The 19354-nt window shown below is 33.4% G+C and overlaps 1 protein-coding gene across 2 annotated transcripts; it reads left to right on the top strand.

Annotated features, from left to right (window-relative positions):
• Nucleotides 1-282: 282 nt before the first annotated feature.
• On the top strand, nucleotides 283-17527 carry LOC143073399 (NHL repeat-containing protein 2-like). 2 transcript variants are annotated; one of them, XM_076248917.1, is made up of 11 exons: nucleotides 283-361; nucleotides 6198-6357; nucleotides 7628-8217; nucleotides 9079-9213; nucleotides 9665-9797; nucleotides 10333-10426; nucleotides 11006-11231; nucleotides 12117-12242; nucleotides 13878-14069; nucleotides 14598-14790; nucleotides 16123-17527. In XM_076248917.1, the coding sequence occupies exons 2-11, from the start codon at nucleotides 6201-6203 to the stop codon at nucleotides 16359-16361; spliced, it is 2085 nt and encodes a 694-aa protein (XP_076105032.1). In that variant the 5' UTR covers nucleotides 283-361; nucleotides 6198-6200; the 3' UTR covers nucleotides 16362-17527. The 2 variants fall into 2 exon arrangements, with proteins under 2 accessions (XP_076105032.1, XP_076105033.1); XM_076248918.1 differs by lacking the exon at nucleotides 283-361 and adding an exon at nucleotides 440-534.
• The last annotated feature ends 1827 nt before the right edge of the window (nucleotides 17528-19354 follow it).

The following is a 19354-nucleotide window of genomic DNA, read 5'->3' as shown; positions in this document are numbered from 1 at the left end:
CATATACTGTCTCCTACTGAATTTCATGCATGGTACCAATTTTTATGAATATAAAAAAATGTATTTTCATTGATACTTGCTTTCGTGGTTTTACCACAGCCTGTAAGTAACCATTTATTGAAAGAAATGTGTTGTGAATTTCAAACATTTCAATCATACCAGTCCACCCACAAGTGTATCAAAAAAGCTAGACCAAAGTGGTAACTGGCCGAAACGTCTAGTTTCCGTAATTAACACAGATCCGTTCCGTTGTTGACTAAAAACTTACTTTTTGTATTTCCGGGAAACACAAAACTTGAAAAAGAATTGCTTACTTACTTATAATTACTTATAGTTGATTTCCAGTACAGTATCCCTCAAGGTACCTCTTAACCAGACTCGTAATTTTTAAAATGTTTTTCTAATAATGTTTTGTCCGTGACTTCCGGAGATATCTGCTCTGTAGTCATTATAATATATCTCTTCGTCATTATCCAAAAAGACTTTTGTAAACGTTTGTAAGACATTATTTACGTGTGAATACGACAATTTAAAGTAAGTATTAAGAAAATCAACATTTCGAAACTGCCCTTCAATAAAAAGATTTAAAAAGGGGGAGGGTCAGGATTTCTACCATCAGGTCATGTTTTTGGTACACATGATGCCCATTATGATTAATCTTTAAAATATATCAAGAATAGGTAGTTTTACACTTTAAATGGTGATTCGAAGCTCTTCTCGAAAGCTTTTGTATGTTCAATCCACCACCAAAGACAAATCTCCACTCAAAATTACCTATCACCACAGGAATGCTTGGAGACATGGAAGGCATCTCAGTGGGAACCGACAAACCGAAGAAATATATAACATGTATAAAAATACACCTTATCACTTTATGTCTGCCATTACTGGACATTACACAGGTTTCTGTAAAATTTTGACGTCATAATACAAAATAACAGACTAAATATTGGACAAGTTATTGTTTTATGAAGTCAATAGTTCAAGCAGGACAGATTATTGGGTCAGCCCGGAATAGCAATACAGTGTATTGATCTCCTGGTGAAATGGGGGGCCACTTTGACCAACCGAACCCCCCTGAGTAGTTAGTACCCATTCCAGTTTAAACTCCAGTTTGGGGTAGCAGAGATGTGTGTGGGAAAATCACTGTTCTAATGTACAAAAATGTATTTAAATTTCAAGATCCCAGAGTCTTGATTGAACCAGGGATCTTCAGCACTGTAGCCATTGGTCTTAACCTCTAGACTACCAAACAAAAATTTATTATTTGAGGCAGGTGCTACCTGATAAGCCCTCAGTTAATAAAATTGAATAGCTAGAGCACATATATATATATAAATATATCCTTTATCAAATTTTGTGTCTGGAGTGATTTTCTGAAAATTTGAGCAAAACAAAACAAAATCGCTGCAGACGCACAATTCCCAAATGAATTACTAGGGGACAAATATTCTGGAAGTTGCAGAATGGATTTTTTTCTGACAAAATATATATTTATCTTATGCAGGTTTCCATTATTATTTTTGTGCATGAAAATTTCAATTTCGGGCACCATAATTATTCAGATTTTGTGGGCCAAACCAGTTTTCATGCTTAGCTACATCCGAGACTTGTATAATAGTGACAAAAATAGACACTATCATAGTAAGCTTATATGCTAGTCCTATAATATAAGACCAAAAGGTCATTTGAAGGTACATATCAAAAGAGATGATTTCAGCTTTCCAATTGTGAACTTTCCATTTCTAAGTAGCAACATTCCAGCAGCACCTGCATACGGGGTATATATCTCCCAATTGATACGATATTCCCGTGCTTGCATTTCCTATCATGATTTTCTTGATAGAGGTTTGCTGCTCACAAGGAAGCTATTAAACCAAGAGTTCCAAATGGTGAAGTTGAAATCATCCCTTCGTAAATTTTACGGACGCCATCACGAGTTGGTTGACCGTTATGGAATAACCGTTTCACAAATGATATCGGATATGTTCCTTACGTCGTAACTACAATCCCCTTCCCTTTCATGAATATGACCTACCGAATTAGACTATTTACCGGATTTGTAATCACTTAAGCAACACGACGGGTGCCACATGTGGAGCAGGATCTGCTTACCCTTCCGGAGCACCTGAGATCACCCCTAGTTTTTGGTGGGGTTCGTGTTGTTTATTCTTTAGTTTTCTATGTTGTGTCGTGTGTACTATTGTTTTTCTGTTTGTCTTTTTTATTTTTAGCCATGGCGTTGTCAGTTTGTTTTAGATTTATGAGTTTGACTGTCCCTTTGGTATCTTTCGTCCCTCTTTTATTACCACTGGGTCGATGTCTCTGCTGGTGGACATTTTGTCCCTGATGACATCATCCGCCCAGTAGCAAAACTACAATTGCATGAACTTACGAAGATTAAACAGGAAACTGGCTCGGACGTCGCCCAGTATAAAAAGGTCCGAAACAGACGTCACCATGGACACGGTGTCGTCTGATACGGCAGGTGTCCCCTCATCACCAGACATGACAAATATCTCAAACACGACTCATTCAGATCATCGTCCTAGTGACAATAGCAATATTACACATATACAGCCATGTTCAGTTCTCCTTAAAGACATTTTGGTGTTTGATGACACAGTACAACACTGTCGCATTTCAAAATGTGAGACCAAAGGCTGCAAAACTTGTGCTATTTTAATTACAGATGCTGAATTCACTAGCAATTTGACCAAGAAGTCATATTTTACCAGAAGTTACGATGATCTGAATTGTAAATCGATAAATGTCGTCTACGGATTAGAGTGCAACCTTTGCGGATTGGTATACGTCGGTGAAACGAAAGGAAGGCTTAACAAACGTATGTGCGGTCATAGATCAGACATTAACCTTAATGCTAACGACATTCTATACCAGCATTTCAATCAGCCCGATCATTCCATCGTTTCTATGACAGTTCGCATTATCGAAAAGATATACCATAGCTCTAACAATCCTAATCTTTCAACGACTCTCCGTAGACAAAAAGAAGACTACTGGATTAGACAATTGGGAACTGCAACACCTTATGGCTGCAATGACAAAATTGATGGTATAGGTATTCTATCTAGTCCTTCGTGTAACTCGGTAAATGTGATGAATATTTTCAACTCGACTCCTCGACGTAGACGCAGTCATGGTCATCGTCATTATACATCACCTTCTCTGCATGATGTCTCTATTAATGACTTGCTGCCATTCATACAAAAGCTGTTAGGTATTCATCACATTCGCACGAAACTTTATTCATTACCCCTTTCGAAACTTCATTCTCTGTTCAATTTATGTTTGGAATCCACTGTTACAAACCCTCATTCAAACCAATACAAACTTGAAGCTATAATTTCGGATATTGCAAGTCACAGACTTTTCAAGCCAGTTCGCATTGGAAAAGATGAAAAAGAGAAAAGATCTTTTCTTAATCTTTCCTTTGCCAACAAAGGTCTCGATGGCGTCAACCTAGGCAATATCCTTCATCATAAATTAGTGCAATCGAAAATACCTCCTTATTTCAAAGACCAGTCTGTACCAATAATTTCTTATACCTATACCAAACCTATTGCAACTAAAATTTTCAATTACAAACGCGTTTTGCAGGATCTCGATATTGACGACTTCAAGTCTAAACCTCCTGATTGCACTTGTGCTAGTTCCAAATTCACATATAATCCTGCTGGCCACGTTATTACCGGTGACCTTAACATTGTTAATAACACTTCTCTACGAAATGTGTTATCGAAAGGTCCCAAATATCGTGAGCCTAAATCCATCAATTGGAAATACAACTTTAAAATTTTGATGGATTCAGTCGAGGATTATGCCAGGCAATGGGCTAAGCGCGAGAAGGAAGACGTAGACACTCTTTCCGAATGGATTAAGGCAGTGAGGTCGTTGATACAAATCAGAATTAAGAAACTGAATGGGTCCATCAATGCCCATGCTACGTCAATCTTTAAAGACCCAAATGTTGCAAAACACCTATCCGACCTCCATGACAAATATGTTGTTGTCCCTGCAGATAAAGCCCCAAATAACATCGTTTTTGTGTGTAAAAGTCACTACATCAACTGCTTGATAAACGAATTAGGTATTGACAATTCACTTGGTAACTCAACATATACCCTCACGACACTTACCAAAGAGGAAATCCTGGATAATCATAGGTCTGTTCTATGTTCCTTTGGAATTTCAACCAAAGATGAAGAACTGGATCTTCCATCACTGTATTGGATACCTAAACTACATAAGTGTCCTTACAAACAACGGTATATTGCTGGGTCTTCCAAGTGCTCCACGAAACCTCTTTCTAAATTATTAACATCTATTTTATCAGCAATCAAAGACGGGCTTCAAAGTTATTGTGAAACTGCCTATTCTAGAGGTGGCGTGAATCAGATGTGGATACTTAAAAATTCAAAAGATCTTTTAGAGTACATACAATCTAACTCTCTTTCATCTTGTAACAGTATTAAAACATTTGACTTTTCTACCCTGTACACAAGTATTCCACATTCCAAACTAAAAGACAAATTGAAAGAGTTGATATTACTTTGCTTCATAAAAAAGAATGGCCAACGTAGATACAAGTATCTTGTCTTAGGGAGGGATAAATCCTACTTTGTAAAGAATCACTCTGATTCAAACAAAAAATTCTCTGAAACTGATATTATCAAGATGCTTGATTTCTTGATTGACAACATATTTGTTACGTTCTGAGGACGTGTTTTTCAACAGACTGTCGGCATTCCAATGGGAACAAAGTGTGCCCCTCTACTCGCCGACTTGTTTCTTTATTATTATGAGGCTGACTTCATGCAGGAACTTCTTAGGAAGAAAGATAAGAAGTTAGCAATATCCTTTAACTCTACTTTCCGCTATATAGATGATGTTCTTTCACTAAACAATTCAAAATTTGGTGACTATGTGGAACGCATCTATCCAATCGAACTAGAGATAAAGGATACTACAGATACAGTTAAGTCGGCTTCATATCTTGACTTACATCTAGAAATTGACAATGAGGGTCGGTTGAAAACAAAACTTTACGACAAAAGAGATGATTTCAGCTTTCCAATTGTGAACTTTCCATTTCTAAGTAGCAACATTCCAGCAGCACCTGCATACGGGGTATATATCTCCCAATTGATACGATATTCCCGTGCTTGCATTTCCTATCATGATTTTCTTGATAGAGGTTTGCTGCTCACAAGGAAGCTATTAAACCAAGAGTTCCAAATGGTGAAGTTGAAATCATCCCTTCGTAAATTTTACGGACGCCATCACGAGTTGGTTGACCGTTATGGAATAACCGTTTCACAAATGATATCGGATATGTTCCTTACGTCGAAACTACAATCCCCTTCCCTTTCATGAATATGACCTACCGAATTAGACTATTTACCGGATTTGTAATCACTTAAGCAACACGACGGGTGCCACATGTGGAGCAGGATCTGCTTACCCTTCCGGAGCACCTGAGATCACCCCTAGTTTTTGGTGGGGTTCGTGTTGTTTATTCTTTAGTTTTCTATGTTGTGTCGTGTGTACTATTGTTTTTCTGTTTGTCTTTTTTATTTTTAGCCATGGCGTTGTCAGTTTGTTTTAGATTTATGAGTTTGACTGTCCCTTTGGTATCTTTCGTCCCTCTTTTTTTTGCATTCAACTTTTTTTATTGTATATTTTTTTTTTTACTATCAATGTTGAACCACAAAAAATATTGAATGCAAATGATATGAAACTTTAATTTTGTAAATTATAGGACTACCGTACCTGGTATGCAAAGACTTACCAATACAGTGTTTCTAAGAAAGACTGCTTTTCTGGATCAACAACATGTCATCTGCATTAAATATAAACATATGGGTGGTGTTATGGTTCCTTACTCTCAAGTGACATTTACATCAGGATGAAGGGGTTCAAAAAGAAAAGTGACTAAATATTTTTTTTTAAATGGAAACATTTGAAATTATTCCATATGTACATTATCAACCTGTGGGAAAGATTTTAAAATGTCACACGATATGAGTTTTTCAACTTTGAAATTGTAAGAGTCATTATATCTAAATCCCCATAATATAACCTACTTCTTATTTGACGATCATGATGATACATCATTAATATTTTTTGTTAGTTTTAAGTCATTATGTTAATGTATTGTTAAATGATTTTTACAGAACATGGCTGACGTGATGGATCTATTGACATTTTGTTCTGAACTAGATGAAGATCTGTCAAATCTAAGCAGGGGAGATAATCAAAGAAAGGAAAGAATAAGGAAACATATACATACAGTAGATACTAAACTGAAATATCAGGTCCCAGACTTTGAGAAAGGTAGATAAATGTATCTTGGTTTTACTAGCATTGAATAACACATGTACAGATCATCATGAGCTATATATCATGTATCACATTGATGCAAAAAAGTAGGTCCGGTAAGGGCCAATTTTGGCCTCAAATTTCAGGTTCATTTGACGAAAGATTTTGGACACTTTTTATTTTTATAAATTTCCTGTTTACAAAACTTTGAATTTTTCGAAAAACTAAGAATTTTCTTATCCCAGGCATAGATTACCATATGTTTTTGGCACAACTTTTTGGAATTTTGGATCCTCAATGCTCTTCAACTTTGTACTTGTTTGGCTTTATAAATATTTTGATATGAGCGTCACTGATGAGTCTTATGTAGACGAAACGCGCGTCTGGCGTACTAAATTATAATCCTGGTACCTTTGATAACTATTTAAACACATAAGTGACTATTTCAGTTGATTCAACTAGTTCTTGAGAAAGATTTTAACTGATTAAGTCATTAAAAACGCTCCGATTCAAGCTTAAATATGAAAAAATCTATCAAATATGCCCAAAAATGTCACTTTTCAGATAGTTTTTGTCAAAAATGAAAGTGGCCGCATCCGTGTTCATCCTTAACCTTTATATATGTTATGTATTATCATCAATTACAACTTACTTTTCAATATTAAGAATGAACACAAATGCGGCCACTTTCATTTAAGACAAAACCATCTAAAATTTGACTGAAATGATAAAATTATGAAGATTTTAGTAATTTAGCATGACTTAATGATGCTTATAACCAATACATGTGCATTGTATTGTCAAAAACAACCCATATATATGTAGCAGAAGCTTTCTACATTTAAATAACTTAATGTTTACATTTTAACAATTTTGTAAAACTGCTTTATTTTGGGGCCAAAAAGGGATCTTACTGGACCTACTCTTTTTCTTTGTTTATCTTTATCCTGAGCTCATGGTATTTGGACACTCGGCAAACATGTTGCTTTAATATTAAACTGTCACTTAAATAGAAAAGAAAGAATATAGGATATCCATCCGTGACACAAAATGAGTGTGTTCTTATCAAAGGCAAAGGAACAGTGCTTTTATTGCTGTTCTTCATCCAAAAGTCACAGCGAGGCCTTCAATTTTGTAAAAAAAATAAATTTAAAGGTGTGATTGCAACATGTAAAGGGATTCCTTTGACAAATTTTCAATTTTCAAATAAGACTACCTCTTTAGAATGATACATGATTATACATGTACATTGCACATCCTGAAATTTCTTTTGTTTTGTTTTCAGATTTACAGTGGCTAAATATAGCATCATCCTTATCACTCTACGAACATTTAAAGGGAAATATTGTAGTTTTGGACTTCTTTACCTATTGCTGTATAAATTGTGTTCATGTTCTACCAGATCTGGAGAAGGTAGAACAGAAATATTCACTGAATGATGGGGTAATCATCATTGGTGTTCATTCTGCAAAATTTGAAAATGAAAAAGTGTCTGCCAACATTCTAAGTGCAATACTACGATACAACATTCACCATCCGGTTGTTAATGACCATGACGCTGTACTTTGGAACAAACTTCAGATTCAATGCTGGCCAACTTTTGTTGTGGTTGGACCCAAAGGACAGTTTCTTCAAACATTTGTTGGAGAAGGCCACAGAGAAAATTTATTGGAGTTTATAGATGAATCATTGGAATATTTTAAAGACATGATAAATCCTTGTGATTTGAAATTATCTTTGGAGAAGGATAAAGTAAATGAGGCTCCTCTTCAGTTTCCGGGGAAAGTTACCACTTCTAATGATGGTAAAATTTTGGTAGTGTCAGATACAGGCCACCATAGAATTTTAGTGTTGTCACAATTAGGTGTTGTACAGGTATACATATCTCAATTCTTCTTGCCTGACTCAATATTAATGAATGCTAACACATGCATGTGACATGCTGTAGCCTGTCATTTTATGATTTCTGCCAGTTCTCTTCTCATTCAAAAAAATACATGTACATGTTTATCAACAAAAGAGACAATACAGAGTGATACAATCATGACAATGTAGACTCCTCTAATATACTACCAATGGCAAGTCACTGCCTACTACATATACATGTATAACATTTCATTAAATTAAGGTTACATTTAATACATTAAAACAAGTACAGATACATGTACTGTAGTTTATAACATTGATGGTCCATAGACCATATATGCATACTGTCTTGATAAAAGCAATAATGCAAGTACACCATTATTCACATGTACTATATTAATACAAAAGCTATAGCTACCTTTAAACATTTTGATGACAAATTGTACATAGGTTTTAATCATTTATTAAATGGTTGTTGTAAATATAAAGGGGATATAAAGGTGAGATGTATGATTAACAACAGTGTTTGTCTATCTGACTATATGAACAATACTTTTTTATGAATACATGTATATTTATTTGGTAGTATGAACTTGCTTACAAGTAGGATGCAAGTACTTTTTTTACATTTCCCACTCACAAATATGTGTCTTTTTTGTAAATTTTTGTCCTGACTACCTCAGTGAACATTATTATTATATTTGGATGACCTAACAGTTCAAATTCATCAAATACAATGCATTTTCTATCAAATCACAAACAAAATGACTTGACTTTGTGATGCTTTAAATTTTTAAGGCCTTATTGCCTAATATATTTTTTTATCTGATTTTTTTTTGATTGCATCATCTTGTGTATTTTTATTTGTAGCACTGTATTGGAGGTACAGATAGAGGTAATGAAGATGGTGATTTTACACAGGCCAGATTCAATTCTCCACAAGGTGTAGCCATCAATGGAGATAATGTTTATGTAGCTGACGCAGAAAATCATACAATAAGACAGGTTTGTTTCTCAAAAGCTATGCAGCTTGAAATTGCAGAATTTAATATGTTAAGCTACAGGGCATTGAATAAGTTGTTAATTCATAAACATCATACATTTCTACTTTTTAAAGTCTGGTGTCAGATTGTCATACAGAATTTGTATGTAATATTTGGCACTGGTCATTAAGCTCACAAAAGTAAATCAATGAACATGTACCTGTGCAACCTTAACCTAATTATGGTAATACAATAACTAGATCCCTTGCCTAATGATGATAACAATAGACATGTACAGACTCAGTGACAAAAAGCCTTCGTAATTGATATAACCAAAACAAAAACGTTTTATAGTGTACATGTTGATGAAGAATTGAACACAAATTGTTTATGTGTAAAGAATTCTCAACTCAGACAAACATAACAAATGGAGATAAAACGAATGTTACTTTCAATGATCTATATTTATTTAGATAAATTTGACCTCTAAAACAGTCAGGACATTGACAGGAACTGGATTTCAAGGTCAGGATAAAGAGGGAGGTAAATCTGGAAGAAATCAAGAGTTATCCTCCCCATGGGATGTAGTTCTAGGAAAATCTCCAGGTAAGTACAAATAATATAATTTATTCTTGATTAGTTTTCAACTTTTCCAAACTTTACAAGATTGGAAAAAACTTAGGCCTCCTTGAATGAGTTAAATGCAAATATTATTATTGCTTGATAAATTTTCAGATAATTCAGTCTTTTTAAGACTATGGCTCCTTGAAAAAATTAAGATTTGCCTCTGTATACAAGGAAAGTAGAAAGATAGTCGATGTTAAATTACATTTTTGATTTGATTTTAAAGTTTTCTGACAAACTTTAGCAAAACTTATGACTTTTTTGTTATTTATAAAAAAAAAGATATAGGATATATGTGAATGCATTAAAACAGCAACCCAACAACACTGAATAATTTATATAGAGGACACCATAAAGTAACAAAAGACAGGTGTATTCTGATTGATGTAAGAATGGTACTCAGATATAAGACAATACATTCTTCAAAAAGAGGTATAAATGCATTATCAAAATTGATTTAAAACTTTGTGCCACTCATGTTTAACTTTACCCATGCTTAAACTTTTTTTTTCTTCAGAAAGTGATAAGGAAAATGTGTTATATATAGCTATGGCTGGAACTCATCAGATCTGGGTCTACTTCTTACAGGATAGTGACTGGTTAAAAGGAAGGTTTGTTATGTTTTAATATCAACAGATTTTAGGCATGATTCAATGTTTCATTTATTTATTTATTTGAATACAAGATTGATCGTTTATATAAATATTTTATTTGAATATTAAGTGAAAACCATATTTAGAAAGCTTAGCAAGGAATAGTTATTGTAAGAACTGTTTTCCTGTTAATTATTAAAGAATGGTAAGAGACAGAAATTAATTCCTTGCGGTCATCAGCTACTTTTAAAATAATGGAAGTGGGAATCTATTGTAACATCTGCTAGCTTTAGAAAGTTTGACAAAATTTATACTTATTGATGAAAATATATATTGTACCATACATTAAAATTTTGGAAAAATTAATATACCGTAAGCTTATTCAAGTATAGCTCAGTTGTTGTCATTGCCTTCAAGGTAGTTGTTGTTGTCAGGTTTTTTTCTCACAAAAACCTCTGAAGCTACTAACAAAGCTTTGCCAAATTTATATTAATGTTGTCTATCTTTCAAACTGTTTTTGTATAAATCACCCTAAAACACGGTCACTGTGGCTAAAAACAGGATTAAAATTTAATTATTTTCTTCTTTTTAATACAGTCACTATTCTAGGGGAACCTGTCTGAGATTTTCTGGTAGTGGACAGGAGGAAAATAGAAACAACAGCTACCCTACTAAAGCAGGATTTGCTCAGCCTTCAGGTTTGGTCCTGTCACCAACACTTGGTTTAATGTTTGTAGCAGACAGTGAGAGTTCTACTGTTAGAAAAGTGTCACTGAAAGATGGGGGTGTCAAAGCTTTGGTTGGAGGCGAGTTTGATCCAATGGTATGAACATAAGTTGGGGATATTAAAGTTACATATTTGGAATGATTATAGGTGTACATACCCATGTTGCAGAATTAATCTGACCTTGACCTCATTTTCATAGTCTATGTGTCAGTATTAGGTTTTGGTAGTTAATATGTTTCACAAATACCATAAGCAATATGGACATTTGACACTGTCCACATTGTCACAGTTCATATGATAGTGTTAAGTTTTTTGTTTGTAGATTTGTTTATCAGGTATTATAAACAGTAGGTCAACTACATTTGATATATAGAAGTATTGTAAGTTCTACATATTATGGCATGACATGACCTTGAACTAGTTTTCATGGATTGTTAAAGTTTTTCAACCTACATTTAATCATGATCAGTATAGCATGCACAACATGAAAGATAGGATTTATTGAATACTTTTGTATACTATCATTGAAAATAGCAGATTTTTTTAAAAGCATTAACCAACTGCTGATGTGAAAAAAATGCAATGAAATAGCTGATCTTTTATTTTATTTCTAAGTTTTTTTTTTTACATTTATCATAAAAAGAGGTGGAAGATATACAAAAGATGCATTCAAAACACATATTTTAAAATTGAGGAAAACTGACAACGAAATGAAAATAACATGACAACACACAAGTCTGCAAAACAATATCTTTCGTTTCAATCATGCATGAATAGCTTTAACACAATTAAATTTCCCATTTCCAGTAAAAAGACTAAAGTGACCTAGTGGAGCTTACTTATTGTGAATTTTAAAGACATTTGTTTAATAAAAAAAATTATCCACAAAGGGCTTCTGTCTATATTCAGTTATGTACATACTGCCTAACTTAACCAAACTGAATACATCCATACTGTATGTTTAGACATTATTTTTTTTAGAATTTATTTGCATATGGAGACAAAGATGGTAAAGGCTATGACTGTAAACTACAGCATCCGTTAGGTGTTGCCATAGTGATAGAAGAAAATGGACCATTGTTGATTGCTGATTCATATAATCATAAGGTATTTTAAACCTAATAAACTGTCTCGTTTGTCTCTTAGTATTGATTGCCTCAAGTTTAGAAGTTCATTTGTTTTATTCCTAGTTTGGTCTCTGCTAAGCATTCACCATTTAGGAATATGAGCAAACACTGATCAGAATAATGTGTTTTTGAAGGATGGCATGTCTTTCTGCCAACTCTTACCTTGTGAACTAGCTTTGAAGGATGGCATGTCTTTCTGCCAACTCTTACCTTGTGAACTAGCTTTGAAGGATGGCATGTCTTTCTGCCAACTCTTACCTTGTGAACTAGCTTTGAAGGATGGCATGTCTTTCTGCCAACTCTTACCTTGTGAACTAGCTTTGAAGGATGGCATGTCTTTCTGCCAACTCTTACCTTGTGAACTAGCTTTGAAGGATGGCATGTCTTTCTGCCAACTCTTACCTTGTGAACTAGCTTTGAAGGATGGCATGTCTTTCTGCCAACTCTTACCTTGTAAACTAGCTTTGAAGGATGGCATGTCTTTCTGCCAACTCTTACCTTGTGAACTAGCTTTGAAGGATGGCATGACTTTCTGCCAACTCTTACCTTGTGAACTAGCTTTGAAGGATGGCATGTCTTTCTGTCAACTCTTACCTTGTGAACTAGCTTTGAAGGATGGCATGACTTTCTGCCAACTCTTACCTTGTGAACTAGCTTTGAAGGATGGCATGACTTTCTGCCAACTCTTACCTTGTGAACTAGCTTGTTGAAAATCTGACTCAGCATTTAAGTCTATCACAAAGCATGGTTAAAGCACTTTAACACCTTCTGACCTTATTCGCATTTAGTGTTTCAACTGTTTGCAACTGGGTGTTGAACACTTATCCATCATTATAATAATTTTTAACCTCAAAGTGTCATAAATAAAATACTATATTATATTAATGATATTTGTTTCACATTATACACAAGAAAATATAACAAGAATAACCAAAAAATATTGTACAGTACAACAGACCTCACCAGCCATCAAACCTGACTCTTACAAAAAATAAATTAAAACAAAGATAAATAACACATGGTCCAGATGGCAACTTGATACAATCACAAAGTCATAAGGCTTAAACCTGTTCAACATGAACATTATCCTTCCTCATGACAGGTCTTATGACTATTCTAACTACATAGATTTATTTTTATTTTCAGCTGATTTGTGATAAGACAAAAGATGAAGTCTTGGTCAGCGTACCTTTGTTTTAAATATATCTGTCACCATTTGCTAGGATGTTTTTATTTTCCAATTGCTTTTAGTTTTTTATGCTGCTCCGAATGGTTGTTGGGCATTCTGTTCTGTGCATAATTTGTGGTCACATCAACTTGTAACTTTACTATGGTCACATCAACTTGTAACTTACTTAGTACACATTTTCATTATGAAGTGAACTTTTCAAAATATATGCAAAATATGAGTTTTGACACATATTCCATGGTTCACATGGGATGTGCAAGTTGTCCATGTTGTCTCTATGGACACATATTCTTGTTTTCAATAGTTGTGCCTTTAATAGCCTAATAGATGTTTAATTTGTAGATAAAATACAATATTACCACATTTATTTACTTATTGGATAATGTAAAAATTGTGATCGTACATACTTTTTTTTATCTATAACAGATAAAATCCGTAGATCTGAAAACTTCTATTTGTAAAACAGTTATTGGCCCTGAAACAGATGGGGATGATGTGATAAAGTTCCAGCTAAATGAACCAGGTGGTCTTTGTGTATCACAGGACAAAGTTTATATAGCTGATACAAACAACCATCACATTAGAGTTCTAGATCTCAAGACACAGTCTATATCTACTGTAAGTAAATTACTCATTATTTTTTTATAGGGAAAGTTTTGCAATTTGGTTATTTTCAATAAATTCTTGATGAATTTAAAATCAAAGAAACTTCTGGTAAATACGATAGTCAAGTTATATCAGAATCAAGATATAATAGGAATGAAGAATAAAACCTTGTGATAAAATTGAGAATGGAAATGGGGAATATGTCAAAGAGACAACAACCTGATCAATCAGCACACAACAGCCAAAGGCCACCAATGGGTCTTTAACGGAGTGAGAAATTCCTGCACTTTGAGGTGGTCCTCAGCTGGCCCCTAAGTAAATAGTGTATTAATTCAGTGAAAATGGACGTCACACTAAACTCTGAAACATATAAATGAACTAAAATACATGATTTATTTACATCATAAACAGGTTTAATATATTGAACAAGTTTGGCACCAGTATTTGTCACATAAATTTTAGAAATACACCTTTATACACTATGATTACTTTTGAAAAGGTCATATTTTGGTAACTTAAGAATTATTCATCTTTTTTTAGCTTCCTGTTATCTTCTCAAAAGATGAGACTGACTCAAAACCAAAACAGCCAATTAAGGTTAAAGGACAGATTGAAGATATGGAATGCTTAGTGCTTCCATCTATGGGTGACCTTACAATCACATTAGAGATAACTTTACCTGAGGGATCACATCTGACAGAAGATTCTCCTTCAAGATGGGTTCTGTTATCAGGTAAATAACATTGATAGTTTCTGATGAATGCAATCTGATTGAAGTTCATGTGATCTGTTATACTTTTTGTGACGAGTGAACCAACACCTTCTAACGGAAAAGCTGGTAGAGTAACCAAGATGGATACCGAAGTATGCTGCGGTTGTCTTAAAACCTCATGGAAATATAATATGTAGAGACAACAACATCTGGGTTACCGCAAGGTGATAGTTTTATTGAGTCGACATGTTTCGCCGCTAATGCGGCATCATCAGGACAATATTACAGAGTTTACATGTTCATAAAGTGTATATAATGCGGTTGTATTAATTATGACGTAAAAGAATAAAAGTGAAAGTGAAAATGTAAAATAGTGTTCATAATGTAGCAAGAATAAAAGTTAAAAATAGAAATAAAAACAAATTTTTATCTTGACTGGTATGTTCCGTAGTCACTGTGATTGAGGTTCATATATAAATAGAAAGTGAAAGTGAAATTAAAATAAGAATCTAGTATAGTTAAAAGTGAAAGTTAGTCAATAAAGTTATAAACGATGTGGTTAGCTGCTATTCTTGCACGTCTGTGTAGAGGTCCTCATAGTGGTTTATAAAATGTCAGTTCATTTCCAAATAGGACAACACCCCATTGGCCATCCCGTACCAATTCAACTGGCTTCGCTCCGAGGGAGGTACTGCTTCCATTGAGGTAGTAAAGGGTGAAGTGTATGATTGCCGCAATTTTGGGAATTGTAAATCTTGGTAGATATGTTCATAAAAATTAACTTTGATAATAAAATGTCCGTGGATCAGGCTTTTCTTTGTAAATTAGGTTTGTGGTTTATGTGGTTCATCCTGGTTCTGGTTCCTTCCCTTTTTCTTTAAGTAAAATGCCTGGTATTCCGAATTACTTTGACTTTGTGTACTTAGGTATGCTGCGGATGAATTTAATGTTATACTTTTTGTTCAACAAACTTTTGATCCTCTAGATATGTCATTATGATTTTGACATAATTATTGTTAGAACAGAAAGTAAAACGTTGTCAGATACTTAAATGCAAAGCATGGACACATCATTTGTGTATATTTAAATAAGACTTGATCACTCTTGTCTATGGCTTCTCAATTTTCTAAAAGTCTCTTTTGTGGTGTAAATTCATTGATTTATTGTGTTGTAAGATAGACCTTCATATGTTTTATAAGTAGTTTCATTTGCATCCTTGCATGTCTTGCATGTCAGTTTCAAGAAGAATATTAAGGTCCAGTAAGAAATATTAGTCAAATCTGAGATAGCAAATTTATAAAATTATATTCAATGACAGAAAGAAAATTAATTTTTTTTTTATATTTTTTTTAGAAAAGAATGGGCAATATACTGAAGAATTCAAAGGAGAAATTAAAAGTGTTGAAAGTATAGAAATATGTACTGTTTCTGTTAGTGATGATCCCAGTATATTTTATTGTCAGTGTAAGGTTTTACATTGTGGTGTAGATAATGTATGTAAAATGTCACAGAAAACATTCAAACAAGCAGTTGGCATAGATCCACAGTCATCAGCAGCAAGGAGACACAGTCATATACATTTCAGTGTTTGAAATTACAGAAAACTTCTTATCAATGGGATAAACAGTTAATCTGTTTTAACAGTCACCTCATTTGACCTGTCACCTGCCTCTAAACGTTTATTTTTAGATTCTCCCAAATGTTTTCCCTTTGTTATTTACCTTTTAAGTGGACACCTAATTTTCACAGAAATTTCCCTTTTGATATTTTTATCTACTAGTATAATCATAATGAAAAAAATACAGAATCAGAACCAGTTTGCAACAAAGATTGTGCAATAAGTGGTGAAATTGTGAATCCTAATGTTCCACCCGACTTATACAACTCTACCGATTGAAAACACTAATGTAATCAGACCACTCTCTTGAACTTTCACTCACGAGTGACTGCTGAATACAGGATTGACTGTAATCATCAATGTGTGATAGTTTATACTGCAGGATTATTTTGTCAGTCTCCACTTGTTTGACATTTTTTAGTTAGTTTGCTTAGCCACTGCTTTTCCAGCTTAAATCAGTTTGAAGAAGAGATGTATTTTGTAACACAGCTCTTGAACTAATAACCACTTATGAAGAAGTGAGAAATGGTAGAGATCTTGTAAAATACATTGATATTTTAATTATCTATTTTTAAAAACACATGTTTTAGTTTGTTATAGTCTTTTGATTTATTTTGTTATGAATATAATTAAGTTTGAATGTAACTTTGTAACTTTGCATATAAGAAGGTCTAGTAGACTGCAACCCTAACATTGCAATACTGTTAACCAACTTATTTTCACATTTTTTTTTACTTTTGAGACTTTGGGAAGTAGAAAATAATGTGAATATATAAATTGTCATGGATATTTTGAACTTTGATCTTCTCTTATATAAATACATCAAGGAATTAGAAGATCAGGACAACAAGTCTTTGAGAAGTTGAAAAGACATGGCTAAACATGAAAATAAGTTGGTTAACAGTCCAGCATCATATAGGCAAGACATGGCAAGAAAGTCTACACCTTATCATTTGTTTTATTTAAGGGAGAAGAAAATAACATGCATTTTATGATTGCTGAAATAAACAATATTTTTAAAACATTTAAATAGATATATAAAGCTGCCTGTATATTTTTGTATCATTTTACTTACTGTGATAATGATGTATTATATATTTTTATTACATGGAATAGGTGCTATACTGATATCAAACTGTAGTTTTGTTTGTTTTAATCCTCTATACAAAAGTATGAATTACAAAATGACATTTACCTATTACATAATGAACAAACATATAAGAATGTTTCTAAAATTGGAATCACAAAAAATTGTTCCCTATAAAAGCTTATGTTTGTGGTTGGAATTTGCAAGGTACTATCCTGAAAAGAATGGGTCTAACATGTCTAAGAGGCTTTCAGAAAAAGAGAAGATATCTTGAATTGCCAACATTTTCTCAACATACTCATGCAATTCGATTGTTGCATGTCAAAGATATTCCCTAAATATGAGGTTGCTACAGGCTTAATTAGTATTGTTCTGACAAACTAATGTGTAACATGGTTTAAAAATCATGTGATTTTGATTTTTAGCTGCAAGTCAAGGAGAAGGAGATGTTTGGGTCATTATGTTTCCAATAATACATATGATTCATCTGTAATTGTCTTGAAAATTGTGGGCATTTGGGTCTTTCAGGTAATGGACCGAAATATGCATTGCAAGAAATAATTCATAAAATGGCTTTGGTCAAGATGTTTCCAGAAATTAAGGGCTGCAAAATAACACTAGCTCTTCCAAAAACAATGCCTTTCTATAAGACCGCAAAAATTAAAAAAATTTTGGTCGTATATTGGTATCACGTTGGTGTCAGCATTGTCATCCGAATACTTTTGGTTTTCGCACTATAACTTTAGTTTAAGTAACTTAGTTTGATTTTAACAAAAATTGAATCCTTGGGGTTCTTTGATATGCTGAATCTAAATATGTACTCAGATTTTTTATTTTTGGCCCAGTTTTCAAGTTGGTCCAAATCAGGGTCCAAAATTAAACTTTGTTTGATTTCATCAAAAATTGAATAATTGGGGTTCTTTGATATGCCAAATCTAACTGCATGTAGATTCTTAATTTTTGGTCCCATTTTCAAATTGGTCTACATTAAAGGCCAAAGGGTCCAAAATTAAACTAAGTTTGATTTTAACAAAAATTGAATTCTTGGGCTTCTTTGATATACTGAATCTAAACATGTACTTAGATTTTTGATTATGGGCCCAGTTTTCAAGTTGGTCCAAATCAGGATCCAAAATTATTATATTAAGTATTGTGCAATAGCAAGAAATTTTCAATTGCACAGTATTCAGCAATAGCAAGAAATCTTCAATTGCACAGTATTGTGCAATAGCAAGAAATTTTCAATTGCACAGTATTGCGCAATAGCAAGAAATCTTCAATTGAACAGTATTGTGCAATAGCAAGTACATTTTGTATTTTCAATTGCACAGTATTGCGCAATAGCAAGAAATTTTCCATAGGAGTTATCTTTCTTTGTGCAGAATAGTAGTTGAATCAACTTAAATCATTGTTTTATACAATATACAATGTATATTCACTTTTACTACCAACTGATAAATTAAAACAATCTTTACCATTCAGTGATAACAAGCACTTTTTTTACATTTTAATATTTTATGTTGTATTTAAATGAGTAGTTATTGTTGCAAACTCCATTAGAAATATGAATTGAGATCAGTTTTGGATTAAGGGAAAGGGGGATGTGAAAAAAACACTGGGGGGGGTCAATTTTTCTTATTTCAGATTTTATTATACCACATTCATTCTGTGTCAGAAACCTATGCTGTGTCAACTATTTAATCACAATCCAAATTTAGAGCTGAATCCAGCTTGAATGTTGTGTCCATATTTGCCCCAACTGTTCAGAGTTCAACCTCTGCAGTCGTATAAAGCTGTGCCCTGTGGAGCATCTGGTTTAATTTAGCAAAGTTGCCAAATATACAAACTTGTAGCAATATGCTTCCAAAAAACAAATTGTT

This window comes from Mytilus galloprovincialis, chromosome 4 (assembly GCF_965363235.1).
Source record: "Mytilus galloprovincialis chromosome 4, xbMytGall1.hap1.1, whole genome shotgun sequence".
Lineage (NCBI taxonomy): Eukaryota > Metazoa > Mollusca > Bivalvia > Mytilida > Mytilidae > Mytilus > Mytilus galloprovincialis.
Note: the sequence above shows the minus strand (reverse complement) of the source record. Positions and strands in the feature narration are given on the sequence as shown.